The 12,600-nt window shown below is 40.7% G+C and overlaps 1 protein-coding gene across 9 annotated transcripts in view; it reads left to right on the forward strand.

Annotated features, from left to right (window-relative positions):
* The first annotated feature begins 1,021 nt into the window (after positions 1-1,021).
* usp36 (ubiquitin specific peptidase 36) overlaps positions 1,022-12,600 on the forward strand; it is a 54,426-nt gene continuing 42,847 nt past the window's right edge. For 2 of the 9 annotated variants that reach the window (XM_078225669.1, XM_078225668.1), the window contains exon 1: positions 1,390-1,454. Coding sequence is in view for 1 of the 9 variants with exons in the window: in XM_078225664.1 (XP_078081790.1) it covers positions 1,541-1,570 (30 nt within the window). In the remaining 8 variants the exon portion in view is untranslated. Of the gene's footprint in view, positions 1,107-1,389; positions 1,835-12,600 lie in introns of those variants that run through there. The other 7 variants (XM_078225670.1, XM_078225666.1, XM_078225665.1 and 4 more) reach the window with 7 other exon arrangements.

A 12,600-nucleotide genomic window follows, 5' to 3' on the forward strand; every position in this document is an offset into this window, starting at 1 on the left:
GGCTGGATGAGGTTACCTAGGTAAGGTGCTGCCACAAGGCCATGTTGGGGTTCATAGAGTCTCTACAGTGCAGAAGGATGCCATTCAGCCTGCACTGACAACAATCCCAACCAGGCTCCCTCCCCATAGTCCCACGTATCCCCCTGACACTAAGGGGCGATTTAGCATGAGCAATCCACCTAACCTGCACATCTTTGGAGTATGGGAAACCAGAGCACCCAGAGAAAACCCGTGGAGACACAGGGAGAACATGCAAACTCCACACAGACAGCCATCCGAGGCTGGAAATGAACCCGGTCTCTGGTGCTGTGAGTCAGCTGTGCTGACCACTGTGCCACCATGCTGCCCATGTTGGGGTTTGAATACAAAGATGAGAATTTTTAAAATGCTCAACACAAACGTGGTAGAAATCTAATTGAAACATGGTGCTACTTCGTATTTGACATAATTAAAATAACATTGGGCTGCTCGACAAAGGGAATAATGTTGTCCACGCACTTTCTGCAAAAAGACTTGTATTTATGTAGCACCTTTCATAGCCACATGACATTAAAGTCCTTTTAACTAATGACTTTTAAAAAAAAACTTTCGCATTTCACAATCTCTGCTGGGGACAGGGAGAGTAAAGCTGTGCGACATTTCTTTATGTTCATGTCGCATTCATTTGAGAGGTGTACTGGAACAAGAGTGTGGCAACTAGGGGATTTTCACAGTAACTTCATTGCAGTGTTAATGTAAGCCTACTTGTGACACTGATAAATAAACTTCAGCATGTTTCGGTCTAACTTCAGTTGTATCTTCAAACTTGTCATGTGTGAACAAGATTCGTCCAGATGAACTGCTGACTTTATAACCCTTAACCCTCATCAGATTCCCAAAATGATTTAATTGATAATATTTTAAGGGCGTGATGGCAACTCAAAGGTATCTCTCGCCAAGAGGATTGACGATGTTTTTTTTCTTGGAGTTGTGCGCCCCATTCACTAGACCTGTCAGCCATCAATCATTGCTGTTTACTGCTGGCTTTCCCGGATGTCCTGTGCTGCTCAGCGCCGAGTCCATGTTGTGACAGAGTTCTGCAGTGGGTTCATCTTAGTTCTGTTCAGGTAAGGCCAAGCCGCTTTCCTGTGTAAGACAGTGAGATGTTGTGCTGTCTGGAGTTGGGGGTTGGCAGTGCCTGGGTTTTTTCGGGGGGGCTGGTTGCAAGCCGCGGCCACACTGTAGCGCAATGTTGCAGAATGTCGCGGGGAATGGATACACAGGAGTGAGCGCGAGGCTCTCCGGCCTGCTGGGGGTCCCGCCCCCTCCCCCTGTCCTGATTGGTCTAAGATGCTGCTGACGGGCGCGGCCTCGCGGGTGTCGGCGCTCCGATTGGTGGAGCGCGCTGTCAGTCAAAAGGGGAGGTGACGAAGGAGCTGCTACAAAGTAGCGGCGGCCGCGGATCGGCGACTCAGGTTAGCGTTTGGCGCAGTGTTGATCGCTTTAGACCGCGGCGGGACAAGCCCAGCATCTCAGCCAGCGATTGGAGATGTGGTGTTAAATGTCCTGGGGATTGTCGGCCGGCCAGTTTGTGAGGAGCTTTGACCGTGACTTTCACACTTGAGTGGCTTGATGCGCTGCTTGTCTGAGGGAGGGGGAAGGGGGAAGGGGGAGTTTAACACGTGCTGCCTTTTTGCTGCATGTTGGAGCCAAAGCTGCGCCTTTCCAGCCATTATATAAGTCGTCACCGCGCCTCACCGATCGGAATCTTGTCATTCTGTACATCCCGATCCATCCTCTTTCAGGATTTCTTCTCCTCAGCACTGATTCTCAATGACCAGTCAGCTGTCCGAAGGCGAGGAAACTATATTTATAGTCTTATTGATTGATTTGAGGCATTCGTCGAGGATAGCGAGAAACGGTCAGGATGGGCCGAAGGGCCTCTTTCCGTGCTGTAAAACTCTGTGACTATCTCGGAAGCCATTAAGCTGTTAGTTTTTAATGTGCAGCAAGCATTGTGCACATGTGCAGCCTTAGTTTCGAACCCGTGGAGATTGGTATTGTAACCTTTTACCTTGTAACAGTCGAGATGGGGGTCAAAACAGCGGCACTGGTTTAATTTATTTAAGGGTAGTGGCCCACCAATCTCTTTCAACTCGCCAAAACCGTTTTTTAAAAAAAAGTGGCAGTCAGCTTGTGTCAGTTGATATGAGTCAGAAGTTCGTGCGTTCAAGTAGCACACTAGGCCTCGAATCTAATTTGCACCGTGGGAGTTACTGTCAAGAGGTGCTGTCTTTCACATATGTGATATTTAGTTCAGGTCCTCACTAGCCTGTTAAAATAGGCATGAAAAAAAATCCCATTGAATTAAATAATCCAATAATTGAATTAAATAATCCTAACCACGTCCGAAAGACATGCTGGTTAGGTACTTTGGCCATGCTAAATTCACCCTCAGTGTACCCAAACAGGTGCTGTAGTCTGGTGACTAGGGGGTTTCACAGCAACTTCATTGCAATGTCAGTGTAAACCTATTTGTGACACACAAAAATATTAGCTAGTTCTGTACCCAGGGCAATATTCCAGCCTCAATCATTATCACTAAAATAGATTAACTGAGCATTTATCTTATTTGGGATTTTCCTGCATTGAAAAAGTCAGCTATGCTTTTTCAAACAGCTACTTGTGATGTGTCTTCACTGTTAATTGTAACGTGAAATACTCTGGTATTGAAATATTATGTTTATTATTTAAATTTTTATTTAGTTTTATCACTTCAAGATAAGAGGTGGTTGGTTCTTTAATTATTTCAGCCTTTAGAGTAGGAGGGACTGACTTATAATGTAATTTTTGTTGGCTAATGGGTACAAAAGATTAGACCACAAACCATTTGTGCCCTCTTGTGTCCTTGTATGTTTTGGCAGTTAATTGTACCATTTAGTATGATCCTAAGCAGGGAATGCTCCAGGCTTAAGCCCTGATTTGTATTGAACAGCAGATCATAGCCAGGGTGGTGGTAGGGCTGCACATTGACTTGCATTCCACTGTGAAGCAGGGGAGGAATGGCTATGACTGTTACTTTGGTTAACTGATCTGTAATCTTTGCAAGATCAAGTCAACTGATGGTCTCTTGTTATAGAAGTGAAACTAACACATTCAATGATTCATTTCTTTACCCAAGTATATTTACAGTGCAGATGAAGGGCATTCACCCTATTGAGTATGTGCTAATTCTGAAAGAGCAATTCGGTTAATACCAATCCATTGCCTATTCTCTGAAACCATTTGGGAAGCCTTGATTGAATCTGCTTCCATCACCCTCTCAGAGCATTCCAGTCACCATGTACTGCATAAAGGAAGTTTTCCCTTGTGTTGCCCAGTGGTCCTTTTCTCCATCACTTTAAAATTGTCTCATCCATTTCTGGACCTTCCTGCCAATCAGAATTTCTTACTTTCTGCTGTCCAGACTCCTCATGATTTTCAGAACCTCTGTTGAATCTCCCCTTGGCCTTTTCAAAGGAGAACAACCCCAGATTACCCTCTCCATCCATGTAACTGAAATCCATCATTCATGGAATTGTTATTGTAAATTTTCTCTGCACCCTCTCCAAAGGTTTCGAATAACTGTTTCCTCTGAAATTTTATTTGGCACAAACCATTGCCTTCATTGGAGATGGAGTAAGGGGTGAGAGTGGTAGTTGAGGGAAAGAAAATGCATTGCGTTCTTTAGTGCATTTTGGGAAGGGAGAAGTGTGAACTTCTACTGGAAAAATACATTTGTGTATGTTGAGCAGAAATTAGCATGTAGAGTTTTGACCTTAAGTTGTGATTGAGAACTGATTTCCCCCTAAAATAAAATGAAAATGGCTAAACTGGTGCATTAAGAATTGAAAATGATGCTGGGGAAGAGACTGGATATGATTATTTGGCATGACAGGTGTTCCATTCGTTTGATTCCTATATACAGTACAGCTGTATCCCGTTATCAATTTTTCCTCAGCTTATTGATGCTTCTGAAGCAGGAATGGATCTGGTTGCTTTGTGCAGTGGAATCCTTCACTATTTGAAAAATCACTGTAAATCTGTGAACTGACTAAAGTAATGCAAAGCTGAAAAATAAGCTATGACTAATCATAATGGAATGCAGCAAATCATTCAATTCAATTTTTAATATGCTCTGTACCATTACTTAATCATACTACAATAGTAATGTCTTAAAAGGTGTGGAATTATAAAGCTGTTTCCAGGATCTTATCTAAGGATATATGGTACGGTTTGGATGACGTTCTATGCAGTTTTATTTTTAGTGTATCTCTGTTTTGCCTTGTACCCAGCTGAGAAGGCAGGCAGACAACTTGTTTGGAAATCTCTGCCAGTATCTATTTGAAATTGGTTGCTAGAGGGTATGCAAGACTCACCCAGGATATATTTGCCAGTAGATAAGTGCTTGGTGACAGTTCGGGGGGGGGGGAGGAGGGAGGAGGCAGCAGTATATGTGAGCCTATGCTTGCCTCCTCAGTGAATTGCAATAATGGCACAGAGTGTCTTGCATGATATACCTTCTTAATTCAAAATGAGTTCAAATTAATGCTGCTTGCGTCAGTGGTTATAGTGTAGCGTGATGTACCATTGTAGTGCTTTTAAATAAAGTACTTTTTACATTTCTCATACCAATGATCACTGCTTGTCAGTTTTTATGCAACCTAAGATGTTTGGTGCATATTTGCACTGAGGGCTTCAATTCAGTTGCTTATTTTTATATAAAAGCAAAATGATAATGTAGGCTATTAAAACATGATATTGAATAAATTGAGGCTTGTTATCTCTCTGGTTCAGAGATCTAATGTATTTCTTTTGGGAAAAGACAATATGTTTGTAATGCACTTTAGATTTTTTATTTACTTCATCAGTGCTTCACCCTATCTCAGTTATTACCTATTATCTTTGAACGTTTTGTTCACTCAACTTTGGTCTTTAGCCTTCATCAGTGGCAGAGTTTATCTGTCTGCTTCCTGTGTCTCACTATAAACAAGTTCTTGTCAATTCTTCCTTGGTTCAGTTCTTTAGCCCCTCTGCCTCTGTTTCTCTCCTTTGTGAAGTGCCTTGGGACATTGTTCTGCATAGTGTGGATGTTAATAATAGAAAATACTGGAAATACTCAGCAGTTGAGGCAGCATCTGTGGAGCAGGCAAAGTTAATATTTCAGTTCTGATGAACAGTCATTGATCTAAGACATTAGCTGTTGTGCTATCCACAGATGTTACCTGACCTGTTGCATATTTCTGGCATTTTAATAAATTTTATACATTGATACATGTTTGTTGCTGTGGATTAAGTATTTTGTCGCAAACTTTGAAGAAAGATATTTGAATTTTTAGTAGCCAAAATGATCATGAAATTATGGAAATAGTCAATGGTTAGTGAAAGGGTAAGGAATATGGGAAACTGCTGCTCAAGTTGTTTCCACAGCTGTGGAGCATTATTTGCCCTGACCCTGAGAATGTGATTGTGATTTCTCATTTGCTTCATTTTGACTGCCGGAGTATTCTTCACTAGCCAAGTGGATTCTGCTGTAAATGTGTACTTTTTGTTTTGGCTCTAACATTCTCTTAAGGCTGTTACAATTTTTGTGTGTCTGTAACTCAAACTTATGAACAATAGGCATTGGAAACTTTGGGTGACAACTCCAGATCTCACCTGCAACCTAGTGCCTCAGTCATTTAGAAATAGACAAGACTCTGCTTCTTACATCAACTGATTCTCTTGATTGGGTTCCTGTTGTCTTGTTCTCCCAGATCAGTGTTCTTCTCTGTGATAAAATTATAACACTAACCTTGTCTGTACTACTTGGAGAGGTGGAAGTGGTTACTTTAACTCTGGTACTGGCTGCTTGGACAAAGTATGTCCCTGCTGTTTCTATAATGAGTGCATTGGTGTCAATGCAGTTTGTCTGTTGTGCATGGTGACTGGTATACTTTATGATGTAAAGGCAGAAACTAACTTGGGATAGTTCTGAAAATTCATGCAAAAGCATTAGGATATTTTTCAGCATAGGGGTGGTTTAATAGGACCTAATTAAAGGTCCGAGTTATGGGAATAGACTGAAAATGCCAATAGAAAGGTGAGTTAAATGGAAATTAAGTCTGAAATCAAACAGTAACACTAGTTGTTGTTTCCAATAACTCCTCACTTCAATTGAAATTGTCTTTGAAGAACTTGTTTACATGTTGGTCACTAACAGTTTATTTAACAAGGCAAGACTGCTTCTCCATGTACACTTAATGGCACTCGTTCAGCTTTATCATGATTTTAAAACCTGTATAGTTTACTAAGATTGCAGGAGTGGTAAGAACTTTAGTGGTCACAAGGTGTTGGGGCTTAATGACAGGATTTAGCATCTAAATAGGTGTGAACAGCTACTTGAACTGCCTAGAAAAACGGTGGGCATAATTCTGCCTAAGCAGAGCTTTTTGCAATTGACCCATTTGGTAATGACATGATGTAGCTCAATTTGCCTGATACAGGTGACTGCATGGGATAAGCAGGGACACTGTAAGGGATAAGGATTGTACTGTAGTTAACCAGCATCCATGGAACTATACCCCATCTAGGGCTGACTGCAAGACGGACAGGAAGAAAACGTTTGGATGGTGATGAGGATATTTTGATGTGGAAATTGATCCCAACTGACTCCAGAAGTGAGAGCTTTCGTCATGGAGTTTCCTCCTTCCTGCCCCAGCCCCACATGCGCGCGCGCACACACTCTTCACCAGCATACAGAAGAACGGGGGAGACCTGCAGAATATCCACTGCAGGACGGTGCACGCTACTTGGAGTATTGGTTCTAATGCATTTTTGTCCCCCAGGTACTATAACTAGAGCAATGGCATTGCTGGTATAATTCAGTGACTTGCTAGTACAGTGAAGGCAAAGTGAGGATAAAATAGACAATGCAGAGCCGGACAATGATCACCTCCGTCTCTTGATGACTTTGTACCAGCAAAACTCTGTCCCCCATTTCTATTCTCTGGTACTGTCAAAGTTATCATGCAGTCCCATCCTCCTTGACCCTAATATAGCAGTTACTCTGTTTGTGAACATCCTTGTCTCTACACCTTCTGTCCATTTACTTCCCCAGTTTCCATAACCTTAGCTAATATCTTGGATACAATTCCTACTCCCTTGATCCCAGTCCCCTTCAGCACCTCACTACACAGCTCACTTTACTGGTTCCAATATTAGATAATTTCCACTCCTTTCCAAAATCCAACTAATCCTCATCATGACTTATCTTCAATATCCCATCCCTTTTTTCATTTCCATGGCCGTTTCTCCATAAATCCCGATTTAAAATTCTCTGTCCAACCATCACAATTCTTTTGAAGCTGAATTGACCATGACTAGGATCCCGCTGGGTGACCCTTTTACTTTATCGCTTGCGGTTCTTCAGATTTGGTGCAGTGGGATTGTTCTTGTATGATTCCACTTGTACCTATTGTATTTAAACATAAGCAGGTCATCTCCAGCAATTATTTCTCTTCACATTTTGGAGCACTTCATTTCAGAATCGTGCAAGGATCTATACTTGGCTCCTTTACCACCTCCATGTATTCCCATTCAACTCTTTATCATCTGTAGATGCAAGGTTAGCATCTCCATGCACATGGGTGACACAGAACTCCTCCAATCTGTTACCACTCTTAACCCTGAGACTGCTGTTTAACTGCTCCAGACAGCTGACACTATATTTAATCTTGAAAAAGTCCTCTCCAATTCTAAAACTAAACAGATGTTTTAAAATTAAAATAAATTACGACCATTTCTCTCTTGCTGTCTCTGTTCCCTGTTTTTTCTCCCCTCCCCAACACATTAAGTAACTCATTTCATAAATTCTGGAATTCTTTTACTTTTGATTCATACGGGCAGCAGAGAATCAATAGCTAGGAAATTGGAATGAGAATATTGGAAGTGATTGAGATTTGAACAATATCTGATGTATGTTGATAGCTATTCAGCAGTAACAATTGTCTGTTCAAATTGATCGTTCTCAAACTGGGGTCTGTGGAGACTTTCTAACAGTTCCACAAAATAGTTAATAATGCTGCTGGGCTTCTGCTAAACGTATTTTACAACAGTCCCATAACATACAGCACAACTACTTTCAGATTGGACTAATTGTATAATAATTCATGATGGTTTGCATGGAAGAAGCCTTTTCCTTTGCATTGAAAACTGTCCGGTTTGCTGTTACCTTCTGGGGTGATGCTTTAATCAAGACGAGAACAAGCAATGAAGTGGTGACTAGATGTGGGGTTGGTGCTAGCTGGTGAGGTGAGAGCAATGTGCACACATAGTAGCCACGCACAGTGGACTGGTTGTCTCAACAAGAAGGAGAGCACATGTGTAGGAACGCTCCAAACACACACATCAGCAGCTGGTGGGCAATTAAAAGTTGGTGTAATGTCAGTGCCTCTACTGCTATTCTTCAGTTTTGGGATGAGATGGGGCACTGTAGAATTTTAGACATTTTTGCCTTGGGAGGAAAAGCATAGACTTGGCTCATTAGTGCAGCATTTATTCTCGCTGATAGTGGAATTGAAATGAACAGATTCTCGATGATACTATTAAAATACGTTGTGCAATGTTTTCATTTTTCTGAGTACCATTTTGATGGGGTTGGGGAGGGGGCATGATCCATTTGAAAAGATCCTTCAACCAAAGCATTTTGGGAACCATTGATTTTAATTATTGGTCTAAACCTCACTATAAAAGTTGTTGCTGTAACAATTATCAGCATTTAGTAACATTCTGTAAAGTGTGCTTATAGCTATCTGGTTAAGCCTCTAAATTCAAGTGGGCGGTGTTGTGCTGCAAGCAGCAACAAATTGGACTATATGTATCATCAAGGATTGTGACTCACCAAGAATCAAAGATCATGACATTTAATGAAATAACAATGTGGAAGCCTTGAGCAGGTCATGCAGCATCTGTGGAGAGTGAGAGGCATTAATGCTTCAGGACGCTAGCCTTTCATTAGAATTGGAACACATTGGCTTTGCACTTGCCTATGTTGTGTGGTGTTGTAGAGCTCAAACAATGGACTAAAAGGGTGATAGTGCAGTGCAAAAGTAGATGATGGAACAAGTTGTTTTTTTTTAAAAAGTGTGTATGATGGAAGTGTAAATAAGCAAGGGGGTTGGCAGGATGGAAAATCTGGTGAAGATGAGAACATGCCATGGCTCAGGATGAAAGAAAGGCGGGTAGACCATGGATGCGGACAACACTTCTGGTAGTGTGGAAAGAGAATTCCATCCATGAAATTTGATGCTGAAAAGAATACTTACCAGGCAAAATTGCATTGAACAGAAATTTGACCATTCACAAGAATTGATTTCTGATCAGAGATGCAGCAGTTTTTATGCAAATATATTTTACCATTGTATCTTGCTAAACAGAAATATTCCCTTTTAAGCAATAACATTGTGACTTGTACGTAGAAGCAAGTTTTTAAATTTTTAACCATGCATTTTGATGTCATGGGCTAATTTTTGTTTTGTGAAACCTGAGCACATTTGTACAGAAGATAATTTAAAAACTTGAGTTAAACAAGCTATAGCCCAACATTCAAATCCTAATCTTCTTTGGAACATAGCAGAGTGAATGTCATGACTTTGTTTTTTATCTCTACATAATTTATAGGCAAAAGATAACTGTGTAATTCTTCTTATCTCTGTCTAGGTTTATGAAACAATGACATTTTCTCTCACTATGGTTTTGTCTGAAATTGGAGGGAGGGGAAATGTAAGATTTCAGCAATTCTAACGTGACTGACCTCTTAAAGCCTTAATGTGATTTAAAGATAAGGTTATTCCTTACCTAGGAATGGAGGACAAAATAATTCGCATTTCATATTTCTTCTAAAAACAGTGTCATGTTTTTCAATAACATATTTTCGGAGTAAATGAAAGGTTGTGTATTCTGCATATTCTAAGATGACTGCTCATTTCTCTTGTCCTATTATCTGGGCTTGGAAATGAAGAGCATTCACTGTTTTAAATGTTGTTACTCAATTTGAAATAGTGTGTTGCCTCAATTTAACACATTGAAACAGCTTCTGGTTTAGGAATCTCATCTTGGAGAGAACTAAAGGATGTACGAATTACTTGAGTGAAATAGTGTTGTAATAGATTAAAAAATGGAACATTAGATCATCAGTAGAATTGTTATTGAATGAAGACCTGGGAAACAAACTCAGTAAATTTGTCACACAAGCATACATAGTTTGCAAGACTTTTAAGCACATTAATCACTGAGAATCCCACACTGCGGTATTTTCTCATGATGATTTGTATAGGGTAAATGAAGCAAGAGGTAGACTAATTTAAAGATAAGGTTACTCTTGTTATTTAGAGTGTACAGCTGTCTGTAGCTTTATGGAATGAGGTTACAAAGTGTTGGGAAATATTACATGAATTCATGTAGCTGGAAATAGCTAAACTCAAGGCTGGCATTTAAAAAAAAAGCTGAAATTGAAAATATGGTGGAGTGTGTGTGAAGGGAGCAGATGCTTTGGGAAGTAAGTTTGAAAACTTAAAATTTAGCAAGTAAATTGGAGGGGGTAACTGTGGAACCTTGGAAATTGTTTTCCTTGTCAGTATCTCTTTTGGGATCTTTTCCTGACCTTTTCTAATCATCTGACATTTAAGCATGTTCAAGCTGTTGTTTTTTTTTTGTCCGATGTTTGAAAATAGTGTGAATGAATGCGCCCCCCCCCCCCCCCCCCCCATTGATCCTTACCCTGCTCTCCATACCTTCCCCAACCTTTCAGAGGTATCTCGGCCCCGTTTTTGCACATGAAACCTTGTGTTTACGAGGATAATTTATTTGGCTGTTCAAAAATTTGCTCATTAAATAGAGTAATGCATTGATTAAGCTATTTGTTTTATTTTCCTAGTGATTGATTTGAAGTGCATACTTTTCAGCTATTTGCATTTTTATTTCCTAGTCTTAAAAATTGTCTTCCTGTAGCCTCTTGTGTTTGTTTTTGCATTTCTTAGTTACAATGTTTGCACCTGTCTGGTCTATTACGCATGACTCAGTCTGAAGGAAATCTCTTCTGTACAAGGAGCAAATTATTTTAAACAAGAAATTAATTCACATTTTTCTTGTCTATTTTTATCATTTTAGTGAGTATTGATATCTGGCTTGAGTGATCCCAGTCTCTCAGAATGGACTTGGTAAAATTAAAATCAATAGTTTTATTAAAAGTTTTATCTTTGGGTTGGACAGTTTTTTTTTGTGTAGCTGCTAATTGAGAAGTGTTGTTAAGTTGGTGCAGATTCAAATGCACAGCAAACACTCAAACCAGATCATCTATTGTAGTGATGGTACCTATACTATGTCCCCTGCTTCAGAGACTTGGACGATCTGCAGCAGGCACCTTAAAGCACTGGGGAGGTACATCAATGGTCCCTTCATAAGATCCTCCAAATCTCGTGGCAAGGAAAATGGTTTAACAGCAGCATCCTCTCCTAAGCCAACATGCCCAGCATCAAGGCACTGACTACTCAAAATCAGCTGTCATTTGTATGCTTAACATCAGTCTCCCGAAGCAACTGTCCCACTTGGAATTCAGTCATGGCAGGAGACTTTCAGGCAAACAATGGAAATGCTTTCGGGATGTCCTCCATAGCATTGCTGAAGAGATCTAAGCTACCTGCTGACTCAGGGCAGACCCTGACTTGTAACCAACCAAAATTGAGAGGGTTCGTTCATGAGCATACTGAACACATTGAGAGACTTTGGCAGGAACATGCAGAGGTGAAGTTGAGGCATGGGAGAGCATGTACAAATCTCCCACAGCTCCTCTACCTGGCCCTGCAGGTGTTAGTCTTTCAATTGTGTATTGAACTTAGCGGTCATTTTTGAACCAGAGTAAAACAAAGTAGTTCTCAATCCTGAGGGATTGCATACGAAGGAAACAAAAGTGGTATGTAGACTTTACAGCATAAACAGACTGCTCAATCCGTACAAACCTCCCCCATCCTATTGCCTCTCCCTGTTAATTTTTTTCTACCCCTTTCTCCTGCACGTTTATTCAGATTTCACCTGAAATGCATCAGTACTATTCACCTTAGTCACTATTGTAAGATGTGGTTTTTGATCTGAATGGAAAAGCAGATGTATATCTGCTTGGTGGTCGCAGGTTATCTCACAGAAGATCTGCATCAGGGGCTCATTTGCAAGCCCTTTCAGATGAGTGCCACTTGAAATATTTCAGTGAGAACTCCATAAATCAACAAAAGAATGGCCTCCCCTTTTGGCAAGCAGAAGGCCAAAGGCTCCAATGGTTGGGATTTGAAAGTGCAGTAAGGGAATTGGGCGACCGTTTTCCACAGTGGTAGATAAAGGAGGAATTGGATTGTGGTATAAAAACCACAATTGATTGTGGGCAGAGTGAGTCTGTAGTATTTGGCTTTATGAAAGTCTTTAATGACCATATCATAGAATCATACAATGCAGATGGAGGCCATATGGCCTATCGAGTCTGCAACTGACCATAATCTCATCCAGGCCCTATCCCCATAATCCCATGCATTTACCCTGCTAATCACCCTGACA

The sequence above is a fragment of the Mustelus asterias genome, chromosome 12 (assembly GCF_964213995.1).
Source record: "Mustelus asterias chromosome 12, sMusAst1.hap1.1, whole genome shotgun sequence".
Taxonomy (NCBI): Eukaryota; Metazoa; Chordata; class Chondrichthyes; order Carcharhiniformes; family Triakidae; genus Mustelus; species Mustelus asterias.